The sequence below is a fragment of the Eleginops maclovinus genome, chromosome 8 (genome assembly GCF_036324505.1).
Source record: "Eleginops maclovinus isolate JMC-PN-2008 ecotype Puerto Natales chromosome 8, JC_Emac_rtc_rv5, whole genome shotgun sequence".
NCBI lineage: Eukaryota > Metazoa > Chordata > Actinopteri > Perciformes > Eleginopidae > Eleginops > Eleginops maclovinus.
In genome coordinates, this window is record NC_086356.1 from 21,807,590 (window position 1) to 21,828,862 (window position 21,273).

General features: G+C 43.5%; 6 protein-coding genes across 6 annotated transcripts; 3 read left to right on the forward strand and 3 right to left on the reverse strand.

Annotated features, from left to right (window-relative positions):
- The first annotated feature begins 240 nt into the window (after positions 1-240).
- Positions 241-2,009, forward strand: LOC134867992 (myb/SANT-like DNA-binding domain-containing protein 4). The gene is made up of 7 exons (XM_063888827.1): positions 241-605; positions 795-862; positions 1,016-1,189; positions 1,281-1,339; positions 1,430-1,492; positions 1,618-1,680; positions 1,764-2,009. Exons 1-7 carry the CDS (start codon positions 451-453, stop codon positions 1,911-1,913), a joined length of 732 nt encoding a protein of 243 aa, XP_063744897.1. The 5' UTR covers positions 241-450; the 3' UTR covers positions 1,914-2,009.
- Positions 2,010-2,011: 2 nt separating this feature from the next.
- Positions 2,012-3,709, reverse strand: LOC134867991 (putative nuclease HARBI1). The gene is made up of 4 exons (XM_063888826.1): positions 3,045-3,709; positions 2,845-2,960; positions 2,538-2,649; positions 2,012-2,439 (listed from the first exon to the last, which is right to left on the reverse strand). The coding sequence occupies exons 1-4, from the start codon at positions 3,472-3,474 to the stop codon at positions 2,063-2,065; spliced, it is 1,035 nt and encodes a 344-aa protein (XP_063744896.1). The 5' UTR covers positions 3,475-3,709; the 3' UTR covers positions 2,012-2,062.
- A 357-nt stretch (positions 3,710-4,066) lies between these two features.
- Positions 4,067-5,867, forward strand: LOC134867981 (myb/SANT-like DNA-binding domain-containing protein 4). The gene is made up of 7 exons (XM_063888815.1): positions 4,067-4,434; positions 4,624-4,691; positions 4,871-5,044; positions 5,136-5,194; positions 5,285-5,350; positions 5,476-5,538; positions 5,622-5,867. Exons 1-7 carry the CDS (start codon positions 4,280-4,282, stop codon positions 5,769-5,771), a joined length of 735 nt encoding a protein of 244 aa, XP_063744885.1. The 5' UTR covers positions 4,067-4,279; the 3' UTR covers positions 5,772-5,867.
- A 2-nt stretch (positions 5,868-5,869) lies between these two features.
- On the reverse strand, positions 5,870-7,733 carry LOC134867980 (putative nuclease HARBI1). The gene is made up of 4 exons (XM_063888814.1): positions 6,903-7,733; positions 6,703-6,818; positions 6,396-6,507; positions 5,870-6,297 (listed from the first exon to the last, which is right to left on the reverse strand). The coding sequence occupies exons 1-4, from the start codon at positions 7,330-7,332 to the stop codon at positions 5,921-5,923; spliced, it is 1,035 nt and encodes a 344-aa protein (XP_063744884.1). The 5' UTR covers positions 7,333-7,733; the 3' UTR covers positions 5,870-5,920.
- A 192-nt stretch (positions 7,734-7,925) lies between these two features.
- On the forward strand, positions 7,926-9,715 carry LOC134868025 (uncharacterized). The gene is made up of 6 exons (XM_063888878.1): positions 7,926-8,293; positions 8,483-8,550; positions 8,722-8,895; positions 8,987-9,045; positions 9,136-9,198; positions 9,324-9,715. Exons 1-6 carry the CDS (start codon positions 8,139-8,141, stop codon positions 9,432-9,434), a joined length of 630 nt encoding a protein of 209 aa, XP_063744948.1. The 5' UTR covers positions 7,926-8,138; the 3' UTR covers positions 9,435-9,715.
- Positions 9,716-9,717: 2 nt separating this feature from the next.
- On the reverse strand, positions 9,718-11,578 carry LOC134868024 (putative nuclease HARBI1). The gene is made up of 4 exons (XM_063888877.1): positions 10,751-11,578; positions 10,551-10,666; positions 10,244-10,355; positions 9,718-10,145 (listed from the first exon to the last, which is right to left on the reverse strand). Exons 1-4 carry the CDS (start codon positions 11,178-11,180, stop codon positions 9,769-9,771), a joined length of 1,035 nt encoding a protein of 344 aa, XP_063744947.1. The 5' UTR covers positions 11,181-11,578; the 3' UTR covers positions 9,718-9,768.
- Positions 11,579-21,273: the final 9,695 nt, after the last annotated feature.

A 21,273-nucleotide genomic window follows, 5' to 3' on the forward strand; every position in this document is an offset into this window, starting at 1 on the left:
TGCTTAACCTTCTTATGACGTCTCTATTTATGATATCTTATTATACAATTCTTCTGAGGTTTATTAGTTATTAAACACATAATAGTATTATTGCAGCGTCAAAGAGTGAGAGGTAGAGGCGGTGTGTTTAGTATGTAACGCCACGCGTTCTTCTCCCTCTACACATATATAATACAATATAAGCTACATGCTACCTGAGGCTAAAAACAATAAAATCCGGTATGACCAGAACCGGGGGCCTGTACTACGAACGGAGTTCAACCTACTTAGAACTAACTCAGGGTTTCCGCGGTAACCCGGGGTTGACTAAACCTGGACATCTTGATTGGTCTTAAACGGTACTACGACGCTGATTATGAAGTTGATCAGCTGAACCTGTGTTCACTCAACCAGAGTTACTGCGCGTTCACATAAAAGGGGTGGTACCAGCGCAAAAAAACACTCTCGATCATGGCGGGCTCTCCCTATTTCACAGAAGAGGAATGCGAGATCATAATGAGGAGTTATGAAGAGTATAAACCGACCCTGGCTGCTAAATCCAACACCGCGGCAGCAAACAAGGCGCGACTGGGGTGTTGGCAGCAAATTACAGACCGCGTAAATTCGTAAGTAGGCCTATTCCTTTACTTCTATATGTCCGTTAAAATAATCCCAACCTGAATACAGTATGTCAGGACGATGTACAATAACAGTCGGAACGTTACTGTATCGTATGTGCAACCACAAATGAAGCAGGACAACTGAATGTTTAGTCCCCTTCACTAATTCTGTGTATGTCCCTTAAATACTTCCAGAGGTACCAGCAGCGCCAAACGGACCTGGCAGCAGGTGAAGATGAAGTACAAAAACATCATTCAGAATGGTAAGTAAGAATGTGTGTGTGTGTGTGTGTGTGTGTGTGTGTGTGTGTGTGTGTGTGTGTGTGTGTGTGTGTGTGTGTGTGTGTGTGTGTGTGTGTGTGTGTGTGTGTGTGTGTGTCTTGTCAGAGAGAGCTAAATGTGTCTGTCTTTAACAGCCAACAAGAAGAAGGTAGAAATAAGGCGCACAGGAGGAGGGAGGGCACCAGACTCCTTTACTCTTGCTGAAGAGTTGGCCCTAGCCAACAACAGTGGCAGGGTGATGATGGATGGGGTGGCAGGGGTACAGTCTAACCCTGGGGCAGCTGAAATGTCCACCCTCTATGTGCAAGGTAATGTATGGCATTCATCGTTCTTCATGTTAGAGTATTTTGGCTTTCTTCCCCTGAATCATCAGTAACATGTGTCTTCTGTTGCATGCAGTCGAGGGTGGAAACATCACAACCCTGCAGCCACCAGGATGCATTCATCCTCTGACACAGGTAATTCAAATGGATAACATCCATGACATGTAAATTAGGCTATGTCACCCCTAAAGTATGGGTGCAGCGTAAAATTCTGAATCTTTTCAGGATGATGATGATGATGATGATGATGACGAGACCCTCACAGCCCCCTCCGACACACACATGCAGGTTAAAACAGTTTACTGCTACTATATGCCACATTAATGTCCTAGGAGGGTGAGCATCATTTGTCAGTACTGTCTGAATCAAGTGACCTGTGTCATTAATGCAATGTGTGTGTGTGTGTGTGTTAGGAGGACTTGGAGGAGCTTTCCCCTCCTGAAGCCTCCCTCCCAGGGACCTCACAGTCAGACAAAGTACAGTTTCTCCTTCCTTGTTTAATTACTGAATATAATGCATACTAGGCTAATGTGTACAACATGGGGTGGGGGTTGTGTAGGCCACAGTGGACAATGTCCGCAGTTTATACAAGAAAGTGCTGGAGCTAGACCGCACAAAGAAGAGGCTGGAGATCAGAAAGCTGGAATTAGAAATTGAAAAGCTGGAACATGAGAAGAAGGTATTGTCTTATCACTCCATTAATATATAGGCTACCCACACCCTATATGTGTGTCATTGATCTGGCTTTTCGTCACCTTTTCTTCTTGCAGGAAAGAGAGTCATCTAATAAATGAATAATATCAGAGATTGGTGTGACATGTCTTTATTTTTGTGCATTTAATTTGTGGTGTGTACAATTCATTGGAAAAACTGGTTGGTAATGGCATCCCTGACAGCACGGCCTGTTGGATGATCCAGGGTGATTGGATCAGTAATATCAGGGGGTGGGGGAGGATCATGAGGGGGCACTCTTTCCTTCCTTATTGTGGCGACATTCTGAAGAACCACACATGCTGCTATGGTTTGGCAGGCCCTGTCTGGCTTGACCCGAAGGACCTTCAGGCAGGCGAATCGGGCCTTCAATATGCCAAATGTCATTTCGATCCTGGCCCTAGTGACACTGTGTGCATGATTAAATGATCTCTGTTGCCTTGTTTGTGGATCAGGAAATGGTGTGATGAGGAACTTCATGCATGCGTAGCCACGGTCCCCCAGCAGGATTCCATCAAATTGCCCTTAGATGAAATGGAGGAAAAATTAAACAACTGTCACACTGATTTCATGTTCACTATTAAAGCATATTACTTCAGGTAAATCGATATAGGACTTTTACCTTGGTGGAATCTGTCAGACAGTGATGATTCTCTGAATATACGGGAGTCATGGACTGACCCTGGCCACCTTGCATCCAGGCTTGTGATCATATAGTGGTGATCGCATGTCATCTAAGAATATGTGCACAGGTAAGGAACATAACAGGTGAGGCATGCTGTTGCGCATGTAAATGACACCACCCCATGCAGAGGACAGGAAATCATTCTACATGACAACAGGAATTCACAGGTTGACATTACCTATTCCAATGAATCGTGGACTGTACAATGTACGCCTACTGTTAATCTGTTAGTCTTGTGTATTACCTGGACATTGATGGTGTGTTTGGACTTTCTATTCACAAAATCCCGCTCATGCTCTCCCAGGGGTGCACTGATAGGAATGTGCGTACAATCAATGGCTCCAATTACTCTTGGGAAACCTAGATATTTTGTTAGTCAAATCAGTTGCCAGTCACAATTATGAAATGTGCAAATTACCTATTTTTAGATTAGTGGCATATTACCAGCGATTGCATAGAACCCTTCTTTTATCTGACGTGCAGGCAAATGGCCAGGGAATACAACAAATGCATCCACCAGTTTAGTGAGAGCAAGTACCACCTTCCGTATCACCCGGCATACAGTGTTCTTACTCAGGTTTTCAGCATCACCGATGGAATACATATATTGTCCGCTGGCGAAATAGCGCAATGAAAGACATAACATTTGCTCGATTGTGAGGGCCTGACTTCGGCGGGTTACATTAGAGACGTCCGCCTCGAGCAGCTGGCATAGGTAACGAATTCCCTCAGCTGAGAATCTATATCTTTCATGGAGAACATCGTCCGGGTACGCCAGCGGATTCTGGCGGTCTCTAAATACCCTCGCCCTCCGAAGAGAGCCCCTCACAATCTGCGCGCCTATATCGTACGGATCGTCCAGGTATGCTGGCATTGTCTTTAGGGGACATGTCGGTGGAGGAGTGGTGTCTAAATAGGGTGTGGTTAATCGGAAACCTAGGGTTAACCAAGAACTAAAACTGGGAAGACCAGTTTTGGGATCCTACGTATATTGCCATGGCAGCATACCTCGGTTTTAACATATCCAACTTTCGTAGTATGGGTTAACCAGCAACATACGCTGCACGTGACCAAGTTACTCTCGAAGTTACCCCGGTAAGCCAGAAAACCAGCTTCGTAGTACAGGCCCCAGGGTTAACCAAGAACTAAAACTGGGAAGACCAGTTTTGGGATCCTACGTATATTGCCATGGCAGCATACCTCGGTTTTAACATATCCAACTTTCGTAGTATGGGTTAACCAGCAACATACGCTGCACGTGACCAAGTTACTCTCGAAGTTACCCCGGTAAGCCAGAAAACCAGCTTCGTAGTACAGGCCCCTGGACTCTGTTTATCTGGACTGTGTTTATCTCTGTTGATCTGGACTCTGTTTATCTGGACTGTGTTTATCTCTGTTTATCTGGACTGTGTTGATCTGGACTGTGTTTATCTGGACTGTGTTTATCTGGACTGTGTTTATCTGGGGCCTGTACTACGAACGGAGTTCAACCTACTTAGAACTAACTCAGGGTTTCCGCGGTAACCCGGGGTTGACTAAACCTGGACATCTTGATTGGTCTTAAACGGTACTACGACGCTGATTATGAAGTTGATCAGCTGAACCTGTGTTCACTCAACCAGAGTTACTGCGCGTTCACATAAAAGGGGTGGTACCAGCGCAAAAAAACACTCTCGATCATGGCGGGCTCTCCCTATTTCACAGAAGAGGAATGCGAGATCATAATGAGGAGTTATGAAGAGTATAAACCGACCCTGGCTGCTAAATCCAACACCGCGGCAGCAAACAAGGCGCGACTGGGGTGTTGGCAGCAAATTACAGACCGCGTAAATTCGTAAGTAGGCCTATTTCTTTACTTCTATATGTCCGTTAAAATAATCCCAACCTGAATACAGTATGTCAGGACGATGTACAATAACAGTCGGAACGTTACTGTATCGTATGTGCAACCACAAATGAAGCAGGACAACTGAATGTTTAGTCCCCTTCACTAATTCTGTGTATGTCCCTTAAATACTTCCAGAGGTACCAGCAGCGCCAAACGGACCTGGCAGCAGGTGAAGATGAAGTACAAAAACATCATTCAGAATGGTAAGTAAGAATGTGTGTGTGTGTGTGTGTGTGTGTGTGTGTGTGTGTGTGTGTGTGTGTGTGTGTGTGTGTGTGTGTGTGTGTGTGTGTGTGTGTGTGTGTGTGTGTGTGTGTGTGTGTGTGTGTGTGTGTGTGTGTGTGTCTTGTCAGAGAGAGCTAAATGTGTCTGTCTTTAACAGCCAACAAGAAGAAGGTAGAAATAAGGCGCACAGGAGGAGGGAGGGCACCAGACTCCTTTACTCTTGCTGAAGAGTTGGCCCTAGCCAACAACAGTGGCAGGGTGATGATGGATGGGGTGGCAGGGGTACAGTCTAACCCTGGGGCAGCTGAAATGTCCACCCTCTATGTGCAAGGTAATGTATGGCATTCATCGTTCTTCATGTTAGAGTATTTTGGCTTTCTTCCCCTGAATCATCAGTAACATGTGTCTTCTGTTGCATGCAGTCGAGGGTGGAAACATCACAACCCTGCAGCCACCAGGATGCATTCATCCTCTGACACAGGTAATTCAAATGGATAACATCCATGACATGTAAATTAGGCTATGTCACCCCTAAAGTATGGGTGCAGCGTAAAATTCTGAATCTTTTCAGGATGATGATGATGATGATGATGATGATGACGAGACCCTCACAGCCCCCTCCGACACACACATGCAGGTTAAAACAGTTTACTGCTACTATATGCCACATTAATGTCCTAGGAGGGTGAGCATCATTTGTCAGTACTGTCTGAATCAAGTGACCTGTGTCATTAATGCAATGTGTGTGTGTGTGTGTGTTAGGAGGACTTGGAGGAGCTTTCCCCTCCTGAAGCCTCCCTCCCAGGGACCTCACAGTCAGACAAAGTACAGTTTCTCCTTCCTTGTTTAATTACTGAATATAATGCATACTAGGCTAATGTGTACAACATGGGGTGGGGGTTGTGTAGGCCACAGTGGACAATGTCCGCAGTTTATACAAGAAAGTGCTGGAGCTAGACCGCACAAAGAAGAGGCTGGAGATCAGAAAGCTGGAATTAGAAATTGAAAAGCTGGAACATGAGAAGAAGGTATTGTCTTATCACTCCATTAATATATAGGCTACCCACACCCTATATGTGTGTCATTGATCTGGCTTTTCGTCACCTTTTCTTCTTGCAGGAAAGAGAGTCATCTAATAAATGAATAATATCAGAGATTGGTGTGACATGTCTTTATTTTTGTGCATTTAATTTGTGGTGTGTACAATTCATTGGAAAAACTGGTTGGTAATGGCATCCCTGACAGCACGGCCTGTTGGATGATCCAGGGTGATTGGATCAGTAATATCAGGGGGTGGGGGAGGATCATGAGGGGGCACTCTTTCCTTCCTTATTGTGGCGACATTCTGAAGAACCACACATGCTGCTATGGTTTGGCAGGCCCTGTCTGGCTTGACCCGAAGGACCTTCAGGCAGGCGAATCGGGCCTTCAATATGCCAAATGTCATTTCGATCCTGGCCCTAGTGACACTGTGTGCATGATTAAATGATCTCTGTTGCCTTGTTTGTGGATCAGGAAATGGTGTGATGAGGAACTTCATGCATGCGTAGCCACGGTCCCCCAGCAGGATTCCATCAAATTGCCCTTAGATGAAATGGAGGAAAAATTAAACAACTGTCACACTGATTTCATGTTCACTATTAAAGCATATTACTTCAGGTAAATCGATATAGGACTTTTACCTTGGTGGAATCTGTCAGACAGTGATGATTCTCTGAATATACGGGAGTCATGGACTGACCCTGGCCACCTTGCATCCAGGCTTGTGATCATATAGTGGTGATCGCATGTCATCTAAGAATATGTGCACAGGTAAGGAACATAACAGGTGAGGCATGCTGTTGCGCATGTAAATGACACCACCCCATGCAGAGGACAGGAAATCATTCTACATGACAACAGGAATTGACAGGTTGACATTACCTATTCCAATGAATCGTGGACTGTACAATGTACGCCTACTGTTAATCTGTTAGTCTTGTGTATTACCTGGACATTGATGGTGTGTTTGGACTTTCTATTCACAAAATCCCGCTCATGCTCTCCCAGGGGTGCACTGATAGGAATGTGCGTACAATCAATGGCTCCAATTACTCTTGGGAAACCTAGATATTTTGTTAGTCAAATCAGTTGCCAGTCACAATTATGAAATGTGCAAATTACCTATTTTTAGATTAGTGGCATATTACCAGCGATTGCATAGAACCCTTCTTTTATCTGACGTGCAGGCAAATGGCCAGGGAATACAACAAATGCATCCACCAGTTTAGTGAGAGCAAGTACCACCTTCCGTATCACCCGGCATACAGTGTTCTTACTCAGGTTTTCAGCATCACCGATGGAATACATATATTGTCCGCTGGCGAAATAGCGCAATGAAAGACATAACATTTGCTCGATTGTGAGGGCCTGACTTCGGCGGGTTACATTAGAGACGTCCGCCTCGAGCAGCTGGCATAGGTAACGAATTCCCTCAGCTGAGAATCTATATCTTTCATGGAGAACATCGTCCGGGTACGCCAGCGGATTCTGGCGGTCTCTAAATACCCTCGCCCTCCGAAGAGAGCCCCTCACAATCTGCGCGCCTATATCGTACGGATCGTCCAGGTATGCTGGCATTGTCTTTAGGGGACATGTCGGTGGAGGAGTGGTGTCTAAATAGGGTGTGGTTAATCGGAAACCTAGGGTTAACCAAGAACTAAAACTGGGAAGACCAGTTTTGGGATCCTACGTATATTGCCATGGCAGCATACCTCGGTTTTAACATATCCAACTTTCGTAGTATGGGTTAACCAGCAACATACGCTGCACGTGACCAAGTTACTCTCGAAGTTACCCCGGTAAGCCAGAAAACCAGCTTCGTAGTACAGGCTGCTAGGGTTAACCAAGAACTAAAACTGGGAAGACCAGTTTTGGGATCCTACGTATATTGCCATGGCAGCATACCTCGGTTTTAACATATCCAACTTTCGTAGTATGGGTTAACCAGCAACATACGCTGCACGTGACCAAGTTACTCTCGAAGTTACCCCGGTAAGCCAGAAAACCAGCTTCGTAGTACAGGCCCCTGGACTCTGTTTATCTGGACTGTGTTTATCTCTGTTGATCTGGACTCTGTTTATCTGGACTGTGTTTATCTCTGTTTATCTGGACTGTGTTGATCTGGACTGTGTTTATCTGGACTGTGTTTATCTGGACTGTGTTTATCTGGGGCCTGTACTACGAACGGAGTTCAACCTACTTAGAACTAACTCAGGGTTTCCGCGGTAACCCGGGGTTGACTAAACCTGGACATCTTGATTGGTCTTAAACGGTACTACGACGCTGATTATGAAGTTGATCAGCTGAACCTGTGTTCACTCAACCAGAGTTACTGCGCGTTCACATAAAAGGGGTGGTACCAGCGCAAAAAAACACTCTCGATCATGGCGGGCTCTCCCTATTTCACAGAAGAGGAATGCGAGATCATAATGAGGAGTTATGAAGAGTATAAACCGACCCTGGCTGCTAAATCCAACACCGCGGCAGCAAACAAGGCGCGACTGGGGTGTTGGCAGCAAATTACAGACCGCGTAAATTCGTAAGTAGGCCTATTTCTTTACTTCTATATGTCCGTTAAAATAATCCCAACCTGAATACAGTATGTCAGGACGATGTACAATAACAGTCGGAACGTTACTGTATCGTATGTGCAACCACAAATGAAGCAGGACAACTGAATGTTTAGTCCCCTTCACTAATTCTGTGTATGTCCCTTAAATACTTCCAGAGGTACCAGCAGCGCCAAACGGACCTGGCAGCAGGTGAAGATGAAGTACAAAAACATCATTCAGAATGGTAAGTAAGAATGTGTGTGTGTGTGTGTGTGTGTGTGTGTGTGTGTGTGTGTGTGTGTGTGTGTGTGTGTGTGTGTGTGTGTGTGTGTGTGTGTGTGTGTGTGTGTGTGTGTGTGTGTGTGTGTGTGTGTGTGTCTTGTCAGAGAGAGCTAAATGTGTCTGTCTTTAACAGCCAACAAGAAGAAGGTAGAAATAAGGCGCACAGGAGGAGGGAGGGCACCAGACTCCTTTACTCTTGCTGAAGAGTTGGCCCTAGCCAACAACAGTGGCAGGGTGATGATGGATGGGGTGGCAGGGGTACAGTCTAACCCTGGGGCAGCTGAAATGTCCACCCTCTATGTGCAAGGTAATGTATGGCATTCATCGTTCTTCATGTTAGAGTATTTTGGCTTTCTTCCCCTGAATCATCAGTAACATGTGTCTTCTGTTGCATGCAGTCGAGGGTGGAAACATCACAACCCTGCAGCCACCAGGATGCATTCATCCTCTGACACAGGTAATTCAAATGGATAACATCCATGACATGTAAATTAGGCTATGTCACCCCTAAAGTATGGGTGCAGCGTAAAATTCTGAATCTTTTCAGGATGATGATGATGATGATGATGATGACGAGACCCTCACAGCCCCCTCCGACACACACATGCAGGTTAAAACAGTTTACTGCTACTATATGCCACATTAATGTCCTAGGAGGGTGAGCATCATTTGTCAGTACTGTCTGAATCAAGTGACCTGTGTCATTAATGCAATGTGTGTGTGTGTGTGTGTTAGGAGGACTTGGAGGAGCTTTCCCCTCCTGAAGCCTCCCTCCCAGGGACCTCACAGTCAGACAAAGTACAGTTTCTCCTTCCTTGTTTAATTACTGAATATAATGCATACTAGGCTAATGTGTACAACATGGGGTGGGGGTTGTGTAGGCCACAGTGGACAATGTCCGCAGTTTATACAAGAAAGTGCTGGAGCTGGACCGCACAAAGAAGAGGCTGGAGATCAGAAAGCTGGAATTAGAAATTGAAAAGCTGGAACATGAGAAGAAGGTATTGTCTTATCACTCCATTAATATATAGGCTACCCACACCCTATATGTGTGTCATTGATCTGGCTTTTCGTCACCTTTTCTTCTTGCAGGAAAGAGAGTCATCTAATAAATGAATAATATCAGAGATTGGTGTGACATGTCTTTATTTTTGTGCATTTAATTTGTGGTGTGTACAATTCATTGGAAAAACTGGTTGGTAATGGCATCCCTGACAGCACGGCCTGTTGGATGATCCAGGGTGATTGGATCAGTAATATCAGGGGGTGGGGGAGGATCATGAGGGGGCACTCTTTCCTTCCTTATTGTGGCGACATTCTGAAGAACCACACATGCTGCTATGGTTTGGCAGGCCCTGTCTGGCTTGACCCGAAGGACCTTCAGGCAGGCGAATCGGGCCTTCAATATGCCAAATGTCATTTCGATCCTGGCCCTAGTGACACTGTGTGCATGATTAAATGATCTCTGTTGCCTTGTTTGTGGATCAGGAAATGGTGTGATGAGGAACTTCATGCATGCGTAGCCACGGTCCCCCAGCAGGATTCCATCAAATTGCCCTTAGATGAAATGGAGGAAAAATTAAACAACTGTCACACTGATTTCATGTTCACTATTAAAGCATATTACTTCAGGTAAATCGATATAGGACTTTTACCTTGGTGGAATCTGTCAGACAGTGATGATTCTCTGAATATACGGGAGTCATGGACTGACCCTGGCCACCTTGCATCCAGGCTTGTGATCATATAGTGGTGATCGCATGTCATCTAAGAATATGTGCACAGGTAAGGAACATAACAGGTGAGGCATGCTGTTGCGCATGTAAATGACACCACCCCATGCAGAGGACAGGAAATCATTCTACATGACAACAGGAATTGACAGGTTGACATTACCTATTCCAATGAATCGTGGACTGTACAATGTACGCCTACTGTTAATCTGTTAGTCTTGTGTATTACCTGGACATTGATGGTGTGTTTGGACTTTCTATTCACAAAATCCCGCTCATGCTCTCCCAGGGGTGCACTGATAGGAATGTGCGTACAATCAATGGCTCCAATTACTCTTGGGAAACCTAGATATTTTGTTAGTCAAATCAGTTGCCAGTCACAATTATGAAATGTGCAAATTACCTATTTTTAGATTAGTGGCATATTACCAGCGATTGCATAGAACCCTTCTTTTATCTGACGTGCAGGCAAATGGCCAGGGAATACAACAAATGCATCCACCAGTTTAGTGAGAGCAAGTACCACCTTCCGTATCACCCGGCATACAGTGTTCTTACTCAGGTTTTCAGCATCACCGATGGAATACATATATTGTCCGCTGGCGAAATAGCGCAATGAAAGACATAACATTTGCTCGATTGTGAGGGCCTGACTTCGGCGGGTTACATTAGAGACGTCCGCCTCGAGCAGCTGGCATAGGTAACGAATTCCCTCAGCTGAGAATCTATATCTTTCATGGAGAACATCGTCCGGGTACGCCAGCGGATTGTGGCGGTCTCTAAATACCCTCGCCCTCCGAAGAGAGCCCCTCACAATCTGCGCGCCTATATCGTACGGATCGTCCAGGTATGCTGGCATTGTCTTTAGGGGACATGTCGGTGGAGGAGTGGTGTCTAAATAGGGTGTGGTTAATCGGAAACCTAGGGTTAACCAAGAACTAAAACTGGGAAGACCAGTTTTGGGATCCTACGTATATTGCCATGGCAGCATACCTCGGTTTTAACATATCCAACTTTCGTAGTATGGGTTAACCAGCAACATACGCTGCACGTGACCAAGTTACTCTCGAAGTTACCCCGGTAAGCCAGAAAACCAGCTTCGTAGTACAGGCTGCTAGGGTTAACCAAGAACTAAAACTGGGAAGACCAGTTTTGGGATCCTACGTATATTGCCATGGCAGCATACCTCGGTTTTAACATATCCAACTTTCGTAGTATGGGTTAACCAGCAACATACGCTGCACGTGACCAAGTTACTCTCGAAGTTACCCCGGTAAGCCAGAAAACCAGCTTCGTAGTACAGGCCCCGGATGTTATTGATTCTCACAGTCCCTCCAAACCAGTGTTGGGTGTAACCCCTTACAAAAGTAACAGAGTTACAGTAATTTATTACTTTTTGCTGTAACGCAGTAATATAACGCATTACTTCTGAAATTTGCGTAATATAATACCTGTTACAATTCTCAGTAATGCAGTTACAACACATTTTAACCCGAAATTATGTGGTACTTTGTTTCCAAGAATTCACAAACATCGCGAGACATTCCGACAACAGAGAAATAATTGTACGGGTAGAATAGTTACTCAGTAAGCCTGCTTACTATTGGTTAAGAGTGCTGCAGAAACAGACTCGCAGTGGAGACCTGCAGGCTCACAATGGAGAGCTGCATGCTCGGAAAAAATAAAAGAAAAAGACAGGAGTGCGCGCAGGCCAAAGCAACAGAAGGTAACTTTCTCTTGGGCTGCATGCCTCTTCAACCCTGAGAAGTTCAGAGACTCGCTGTGGAGTGTTGAAGAAATGCAGCCTCTGTCCTCTGTGGAATTGCCGGTTTTTAGAAAGCTTGTCAGCCAAATCCCCGTTAACACACCAATGACAAGGTGAACTAACGTTGCCATAGAGACTTGTTCATATACAGTAGGTTACAGGGCCGTGCTGAGACTCCACTAACATGTTATTAATAACACACAGAGACATGAATGTTACCGGTATCACATATTATTCAGCTCACTTAAACGGAACATGAGTTTAAAATCTAGCATGAGTTTAATTTCTAGCTTTTTTCCTACTTTTCAGCATGTACTGCTAGATAGATAGATAGCTTTAATTAATGAGCTGCAATAAGCTACATTTTAGCATTTAAAGCCATACTTTTGCAGTTATTTTTGGTGAAAGTAACTCACAGTAACGCAAACGTAGTGTAACGCATTACAGTTCAGAGACAGTAATGTAATGTACCTTATTATTTCTATCTATTCTATCCAAATGTTTATGTAGAGTGTTGAACTTACTTTACTGGTCAAATTTAAATTGAGTTATAGCCCTGCAATATTTATTAGACCATCTTATACCATTTCATATTTTCACATTATTTTGACTCACCACTTACTGAACCCATCCTCCTAATTTCTTCCTGTCATTGAAAAACCTCCCTTAGCTTCAAAAATGATAATGAGAATTGGTTTGTGCCATAATTACTAACAAAATAAAGCTCCAACATCTTCCGGTAAGTTATGTTACATATTTCAATAGCTCTGGATTTCCAATGAGTGTCTACGTTATTCCTAAATCTTCAAAATCCCAATTAAAATTCAAAATGTAATAGTGAACTACTACTCGCATTTCTGGTGAAGAAACACTAATGATGTAGATAATATGAAACCATGATGCAGCCAGAATGAATGAATTTCCTGGCTGTTCTTCCTGAAAAGGTATGCATGAAAAAGTACTTGTGGATCAGAGTCAATTTCCCAACGCTTCCGTTCCTGCCAATCACATAATGTATTGATGTATCAGTAATGACTCTTCTGGAATTAAGTAAACAGTTTTTGCTGTGTGGCAACTGCTTTCTCTTGTGCCACACTCCATTCGGCTAAAGGTGCTCCATTCACCAATTCCATCTCATTCGCTGCCTGAATCGTGTGCAGAGAGCCCATCTTTGGCACCAGACAAAACTGCTTCTACCTGTTAGTGTTTCGATGTTAGAGAGCTGGAAACATGAATTCAGGAATCCAACACACTGTCATTACATTTCTTTCTACTAGGAACTTAAATGACTTTTGTGAAACTATTCTTGTATTTAATGCTCTTCTTATACTCATAATCTCAAAAATGTCTGTAGTTTACCTTTACTTCTCAATCTCTACTCCTAGAGAAAAGGCGTTGACTAACTTAGTTCCTGTCACATCACCATACTATTTTTAGCTCAACTTTAACTGATCATTTCTCTCCTCACTTACTAACCCCAGGTACTTATATCTGTTTAAAAACCCATTTACAAATTCATTATCATTATCACAGGTCAACTTCTTTCATGATTCCACTCTGGAATTATATCTCTCTCTCGGTAGCCTGATGGCCACTGATTCTGCCTTTCCTGTAAAAAATTTAAAGAAAATGCAAAAACGTGTCATCAACAAACAAGAATCTTCAAACAGCATCTTATCCCCACGCATTCCTTTAAAATCCATCATTTGATGATCAATTTGTAAAAATCTAATTAATTATTTGAGCAGCCATGTTGCTACTCCCCCTTTTTACACATTAACAAAAATGTGTAACAAAAACCTGTTCAAGAAAATGTTTAATTAAGCAATGGTTAAAGGAATACAACATTATTCAGACATTTCAAATCATTATTATTTACACAGTGAACGTTCCAGTTAAAAAGAGCGTCTCTCTCCTTCCATCAGTCCTGGAAGAAACAAATCTCTGGATTTAGTTTCTGTTAGTTCAAACCAGGCTCGGTTAGTCTCTGTTCCTCTTTAAACTCATGCAGTCGCATTGATCAGATGCAAACATTCGTTCTCACTCACAAGATCAGGTTTGGTCAGGTACAACCCAGAGTCAGTCATCAACAGTGCTGTTGTGAAGTAACACTGTCAGTCCAGGTCAAGGGTTATTTGGTCTCAGTCTTATGGTCACGTCATGCTCTGCAGAGTCTTTGATTATTCAGTATAGGTGATATCCATCATTTACAAAAAGAGTGTCATCATTTATTTACTTTTAATTATGACTATATTTTAAAGATGTCTTTTAACTTTCCATTGGGACAGCTGCTTCCATCCATCCATCCATCTTCTCCCGCTTATCCGTCAGGGTAACAGCTCCAGCAGAGAGTCCCAAACTTCTCTTTCCCTGGCCACATCAGCCAGCTCTGACTGGGAGATTCCAAGGCCAGCAAAGAGATATAATCCCTCCACCTGGTCCTAGGTCTACCCCTCGGTCTCTTCCCAGCTGGACGTGCCTGGAACACCTCCCTAGGGAGGCGCCCAGGTGGCATCCTCACTAGGTGCCCGAACCACCTCAGCTGGCTCCTTTCAACACGAAGGAGCAGCCTTCTCACCTTAAGGGAGATGCCACCCACCCTGCAGAGAAATCCCATTTCGGCCGCTTGTATCCGCGATCTCGTTCTTTTGGTCATGACCCATCCTTCATGACCATAGGTGAGGGTTGGAACGAAGATGGCCCGGTAGACAAAGAGCTTTACCTTCTGGTTTAGCTCTCTTTTCGTCACAACGGTGCGGTAAAGCGAATGCAGTACCGCTCCCGCTGCTCCGATTCTCCGGCCCATCTCACGCTCCATTAGCCCGAGATACTTGAACTCCTTCTCTTGGGGTAAGGCCTAATTCCCTACCTGGAGTGGACAGTCCATCGGTTTCCTGCTGAGAACCATGGCCTCAGATTTGGAGGTGCTGATCCTCATCCCAGCCACTTCACACTCGGCACACAAAAAGCAGTGGTACAATCCTTAGCTCACCGAACTGCAGACCCCCTCCCCCATGACTACACCTCGAAATCCTGTCCATGAATATCACAAACAAGATTGGTGACAAAGCGCAGCCCTCTTTTTAAATGTAGTAGATACAAAAACATAATTTCCTTTTTCTCCCACTGAATCTTTATCACCACCTAATTTAAGCCAAAATATCTAATAGATCTTATTTCTGAAACCTTTGCACATACCTACTATCTTAAGTCAAAACATTATTAGGATCTGTGAAACTTTGCTACATATTTCTTAATACACTGCATTATTTATTATCAATCCTGGTCTACTTAAAAAAATATTCCAACCCTTTAATCTGGAAGATAATGTGTGAAACTATGAGAGCTTTGACATGTTATAATTATATCATGTGGTTAATTATATTTGACATGGTCTGTAGTCTAATCTAGGAGCTATAACTGTGACATATGCTGTATGTTTCAACTAAATATCATATCTGAGATCAAGTTTGTACTAAATCTCTCCCTCCTTCTATAGATCAAAACTTTTACAATTTAAAACTAAAGTCACACCACAATAAAGGCTCTAAAATAATAATTGGTTAACATGATGAAAATGTTTCTATCCTGTCCTCCTAACTCCTAAACAGTCTCTGACAAAAAGTGTAGTGGATCTTTCTTATCTCTGTAATTTCCCTCCTTTGCCTAGCGTGTGTTTCAGGTTTATTAACTCAATTACTTTAATAACTTCCTCTTTTGTTATTTAGCAGTTAACAATCACTTATGTCTTATATACTAAAACATTTTTATATTTCACTTTATATATTTAAAAAAAACAATTCAAATTCGTTAAATTTGGTGCGTGTATGAGTGAATGTTTTTTTACAAACTCACTCATTTCCGGCTCCCTTTTCTGCCTCCTCTGCTTCTCTAGCTTTTTGACGGCCCCGACCTTCTCACATTTCTGCTTGCTGAGCTTGTTGCCACTTCCCCATTCTGTTCCATACAATCTGTAACCCAATGTTCTACTGAGCCACACCGAAAACATACCCTTTGTCTTTTGGAACCTCTGCCTCTTCCTCTACTGGGTGCTTCTCTCCTGCCTCTGTTGTAGCCTTGGGAACCTCCCCTTTGTTGGTACTGTGGGGGGCCATATCCTAGTGCTTGTTGTTGTTGGTGGGGTCAATCTCTGGCCCAATGTCCAATCGGTCAACATACAGATGTAACCTGATAGAATGACCTCCCCCTAACGGATTCCAACCCGAAACATCTCCTATTTCCTGAGAGGGGTGTTGCCAGATTTACCTATTTGTTCGATTGCAGGGATTTGCCATGAGAGGGCGCTAACTCCACAAATACACATTACTGAAGTGACAGTTCTGTTAGTCCAGGAAACAAACTGTGTGAACCAAGACTAAACAAACTGGGTGAACTTTGGCCTTTGTTTAGCCTTGGTTCACACAGTTTGTTTCCCGGACTAACAGAACTGTCACTTCAGTAATGTTTGAAGCTCCGTAGTTGTGTTTGCTTAAATATGCAGGACAATTTATTGAATCTTGTGTTGATTTTACACAGAACAGTAGTTTTCTACCTTTATCTTTTTAAGTAGAACGTTGGCTTTTCACCAGCTTCTCACTCACGAGGGGAGAACTGTTGATGATGAGGACTTATTGTAATGCTAATGAACTGGTTGGGCCATGTGAAGGATCCCACTCAGGGACTGGACCGCTGAAATACTTCCGAAAAAATCTCCATTGAATGAAAAAACCAGTCGCAAAAGCACTAAGCCAATCAGGCATGGATAAAACACAGGATCAGTCTATGTGTCAAGGGGGCACTAGTTTCTCCCCTGTCCAAGAACGGGTAATGGTCCGGTCTGACAGCGCACAGCTCGGCTGTCTGCAGCAGAGAGCGGAAGAAGAGATAGATCAGTGCTCTAAACCCGGAAGTAAAAAATGTTACACATCCAAAACGGAATAAATATAAGTTATTATTATTACCAAGTTAAATCCTGTTCATTGTTTTGACTTTTATTAAATACTCGATATTTCTACACACGTTTATTACCAGCAATGTGACATAGAAGCAACAGGAACTGTAACAGCATAAATATGCAAACCCGAGCCTACAGTTAAAACTACTGCTGGAGATCAGAGGGGGGTCGGAGAGCTGTGGCCAATGCCGGGGTGGCAATGGTATTATCCGGGACCTTTCCCGGCCCAAACCATCGACCTGGCCTGATTGGCCCATGGGGAAAATAGTTGTAACTAATTTTTGTCACTTATCTTATTCTTGCATTAATATCAATTCAACTGTAGTCTGCATAAATTCACCATAGCAGCGCAGCCGCCTGCTGCATCACAGCAGATTAAATAGGTTCTACCATGTAAGGGAATTCTCTCCTCCCAAATGTTTCAGATGGTTTGGCCCACGGCTCGTCTTTTAAATAACAACGGCGCGAAACAGAGCGCGTCAGTGATGGAGGGTAGAAAGAGGCCAGGTGGAACGGAGAGGGCTAAGCTTAAAAAAAGACAGGAGGTGGCAGCCAAATGTGCCAAATTGACAGATATGTTCTCAAGACAAGCTGGTAGGTTACTGAGAGATATGGATAATAGGCCTGGTTGTGAATTTGATCAAATAGGCTATAACGTGGCGAACGTTTGCAATGTCAACTCAACTGTCATCTGACTGCTTTTGTTGTTAAATATGTAAAATCTCACAATTTATATGATTTAGAAGTGTATTCCTATATTCAAAGAAGAACCGAACACTTTCTTTACATTCCAGTTCTGATGAACAATTGCTTAACGCTTTATCACACTGTATCTGCTCATCAACTGTAGCCTGCATTCCCACAGGCGCGCACATGTGGTTACCAATGCCGGGGTGGCAATGGTATTATCCGGGACCTTTCCCGGCCCAAACCATCGACCTGGCCTGATTGGCCCATGGGGAAAATAGTTGTAACTAATTTTTGTCACTTATCTTATTCTTGCATTAATATCAATTCAACTGTAGTCTGCATAAATTCACCATAGCAGCGCAGCCGCCTGCTGCATCACAGCAGATTAAATAGGTTCTACCATGTAAGGGAATTCTCTCCTCCCAAATGTTTCAGATGGTTTGGCCCACGGCTCGTCTTTTAAATAACAACGGCGCGAAACAGAGCGCGTCAGTGATGGAGGGTAGAAAGAGGCCAGGTGGAACGGAGAGGGCTAAGCTTAAAAAAAAGACAGGAGGTGGCAGCTAAATGTGCCAAATTGACAGATATGTTCTCAAGACAAGCTGGTAGGTTACTGAGAGATATGGATAATAGGCCTGGTTGTGAATTTGATCAAATAGGCTATAACGTGGCGAACGTTTGCAATGTCAACTCAACTGTCATCTGACTGCTTTTGTTGTTAAATATGTAAAATCTCACAATTTATATGATTTAGAAGTGTATTCCTATATTCAAAGAAGAACCGAACACTTTCTTTACATTCCAGTTCTGATGAACAATTGCTTAACGCTTTATCACACTGTATCTCCTCATCAACTGTAGCCTGCATTCCCACAGGCGCGCACATGTGGTTACTAACGCAATATTAAATAGGGACGATCACATTTGTTGTTTGATATTTGTTATTAAATGCATCTCAAACATGCAATTAAAATAAATATAATTATTTAGAAGTGCTGTATGCAAATATTGTACATGGTTCGCGTGTGCAGGAACAGGGGCAGCGCGAGCACGTTGGGGTGTTTAGTTGCCTTTTTTAATTACTGGAGAGTCTGCACGCGCGTTCTATCTGCGGGAATCAGCATCATGTTTCATGTTCAAGCCTTCCCCTCCCATTTATTATAATGTGAGCTGAGCCCGCTCAGACCCGTGCAGGGAATAGACTGTTCTATTTTCAAGTTGCAATGAGCACTTATCCGGACACCGCGCGGGCACGACGCTTTGATGTGAAAGGAAGAATCTGTTTTCTTGTCGATTTCTATCCATTTCAGACTGAGCACGAATGCAGATGCAGAGATGTTCACGTCCTGTGCTTGCTGTGTGTAAACGAACCGAACACTTGCTTTACATTCCATTTTTCCATTTTTTGACAAACAGTTTCAAATGTGCTGTCACGCTTATCTCCTCTGCAACTGTAACCTATTTCGTCTCGCCGTCATATCGTGCATTTCCACAGAGGCGCGCACACTGTGGTTATCAACTCACTATTAAATATATTTTTTTATTGTTATCGATTGTTTTCTAGCAACAGCTCAGCAGACCACTTCCAGTGCTACTGATGATCCCAAGGAGGGCACGACTACTGAAGGGCCAGGTAGAGGAAGATACTGTAGTTAGTCAAGATAGACATTTGTGATGTAAAATATTGGCATAGAGAAGAAAACCATGGTAGGGTGGTAGACTAAATCATGCAAATCATTTAACACAACCACAATTACAGTAAATAAATAAATGAATTAATCAGTGAATAAAAGGATAAATAAAGTGTGTCATGTTTTCTAGCAACATAGACAACTCTTAATGAACATTTTCTGTAGCCTCAGAGGATCAGGTGCAGTCTGAAGGAGAATGCAGTAGGCATGGAGAGGCCAGGACCACAGAGGAAACAGGTAGCAGGATTTAAAACGAACTAATTACTTGAAATGCATCAAAATAAGCCCAAATGAAATAAGTAATCACTTCAATCAATAATTAATCAATAATTGTCTATGTGACTAATTGCTATAATATAGGAGAGTCAGATGCTGAGAGGGAGGCTCGAGGAACCTTAGAAACAGCAGGAGTGCAGCAGGAGATCTCACAGGCAGCCAATAGCATAGATGAGGAGGCATTTGATTATTTTTCTCGTCCTCAGAGACAAGACCTACAAATGTTTTTTAGTTTCCATCCTCAGCAGCCCACAACACCCCCTGTAGCCAAAGTGTTCTACAACAAACAAGGCACCAACCGCAAATGGTTGACTTTCAGTGACAAAACAGAATCACTGTACTGTTCTGTTTGTTTGGCATTTGCGCCACCTGCTAAAACAAACAATCCCTTCATTAAGGGTGGTATGAAGGCATGGAAACATATCCATCAGCGCATTGAAGAGCATGAACAAAGTAAGATACATAGGAATTGTGCAGATGCTTACTTTCTGATGGCTAAAGATGCAAATGTAAACAGCCTTTTGGCAGGCAAACAGATGTCTTTACATCATGAGAAAGTTAAACAGAAGCGCCAGGTAATGGAACGCATTGTTGATGTGGTTAAAGTCATTGGAAAATGTGGTCTTAGTTATCGAGGGGATAAGGCAGAGGCTGCTTACACCCTAGAAAACACTGCAGTCAATCATGGCAACTTTTTAGAGTTGCTACTGCTTTTGGGCCGATATGATCCCTGTCTTCAGCAACACATTAGCAGTTGCATTGAGTAAAGCAAAATTCACCATGACAGTGGGGGAAAAGGAAGAGGGTCTCTTGTGACACTTTTTTCCAAGGACATAGTCAACAAAGTGGTGGATGTACTCAAAATGCTGATAAAACGCAGAATCGCTGATGAGGTCAGAGAGGCAGGCATGTTTTCGGTACAGATAGACACTACTCAGGATGTGTCATCCACAGACCAATGTTCTGTCATACTAAGGTATGTGACAGATGTGATTCATGAGCGACTGGTTGCTGTGGTGGATTGTGAGAAGTCCACAGGTCAGCATTTCACTGACCTGTTGAAACAGACTTTGGATGATCTCAGCATTGATATTGGCACATGTGTGGGCAACTCCACTGATGGTGCTGCCAATATGCAGGGCCAATATCAGGGGTTCTCAGCATTGCTCTCTGAACTGGCTCCTACACAGATGCACATGTGGTGTTATGCCCATGTGTTAAATCTTGTTCTGACAGACACAACAGGCAGTGTGGTTGAAAGCACATCACTTTTTTCCATTCTGAATGATGTGGCAGTGTTTCTGAAGGAGTCGTGGAAATGCATGCAAAAGTGGGAGGAGATGAGTGAGGACAGACGTCACCGGAAATTGGCTCCAATAGGAGCTACAAGGTGGTGGGCTAAGGATCAGGCCCTTACAAAGGTGTTTGGGAGCTTTGGCGATCCAAGGGATGCTCTCTATGTTGACCTCTTGTTGACCCTGGTGGCAATTGAAGCGGATGACACTATGAAGTCAGTGGTCAGGGCCAAAGCAAAGGGGCATGTGGAAACCCTTTTGAGATATGAGGTTATACTCAC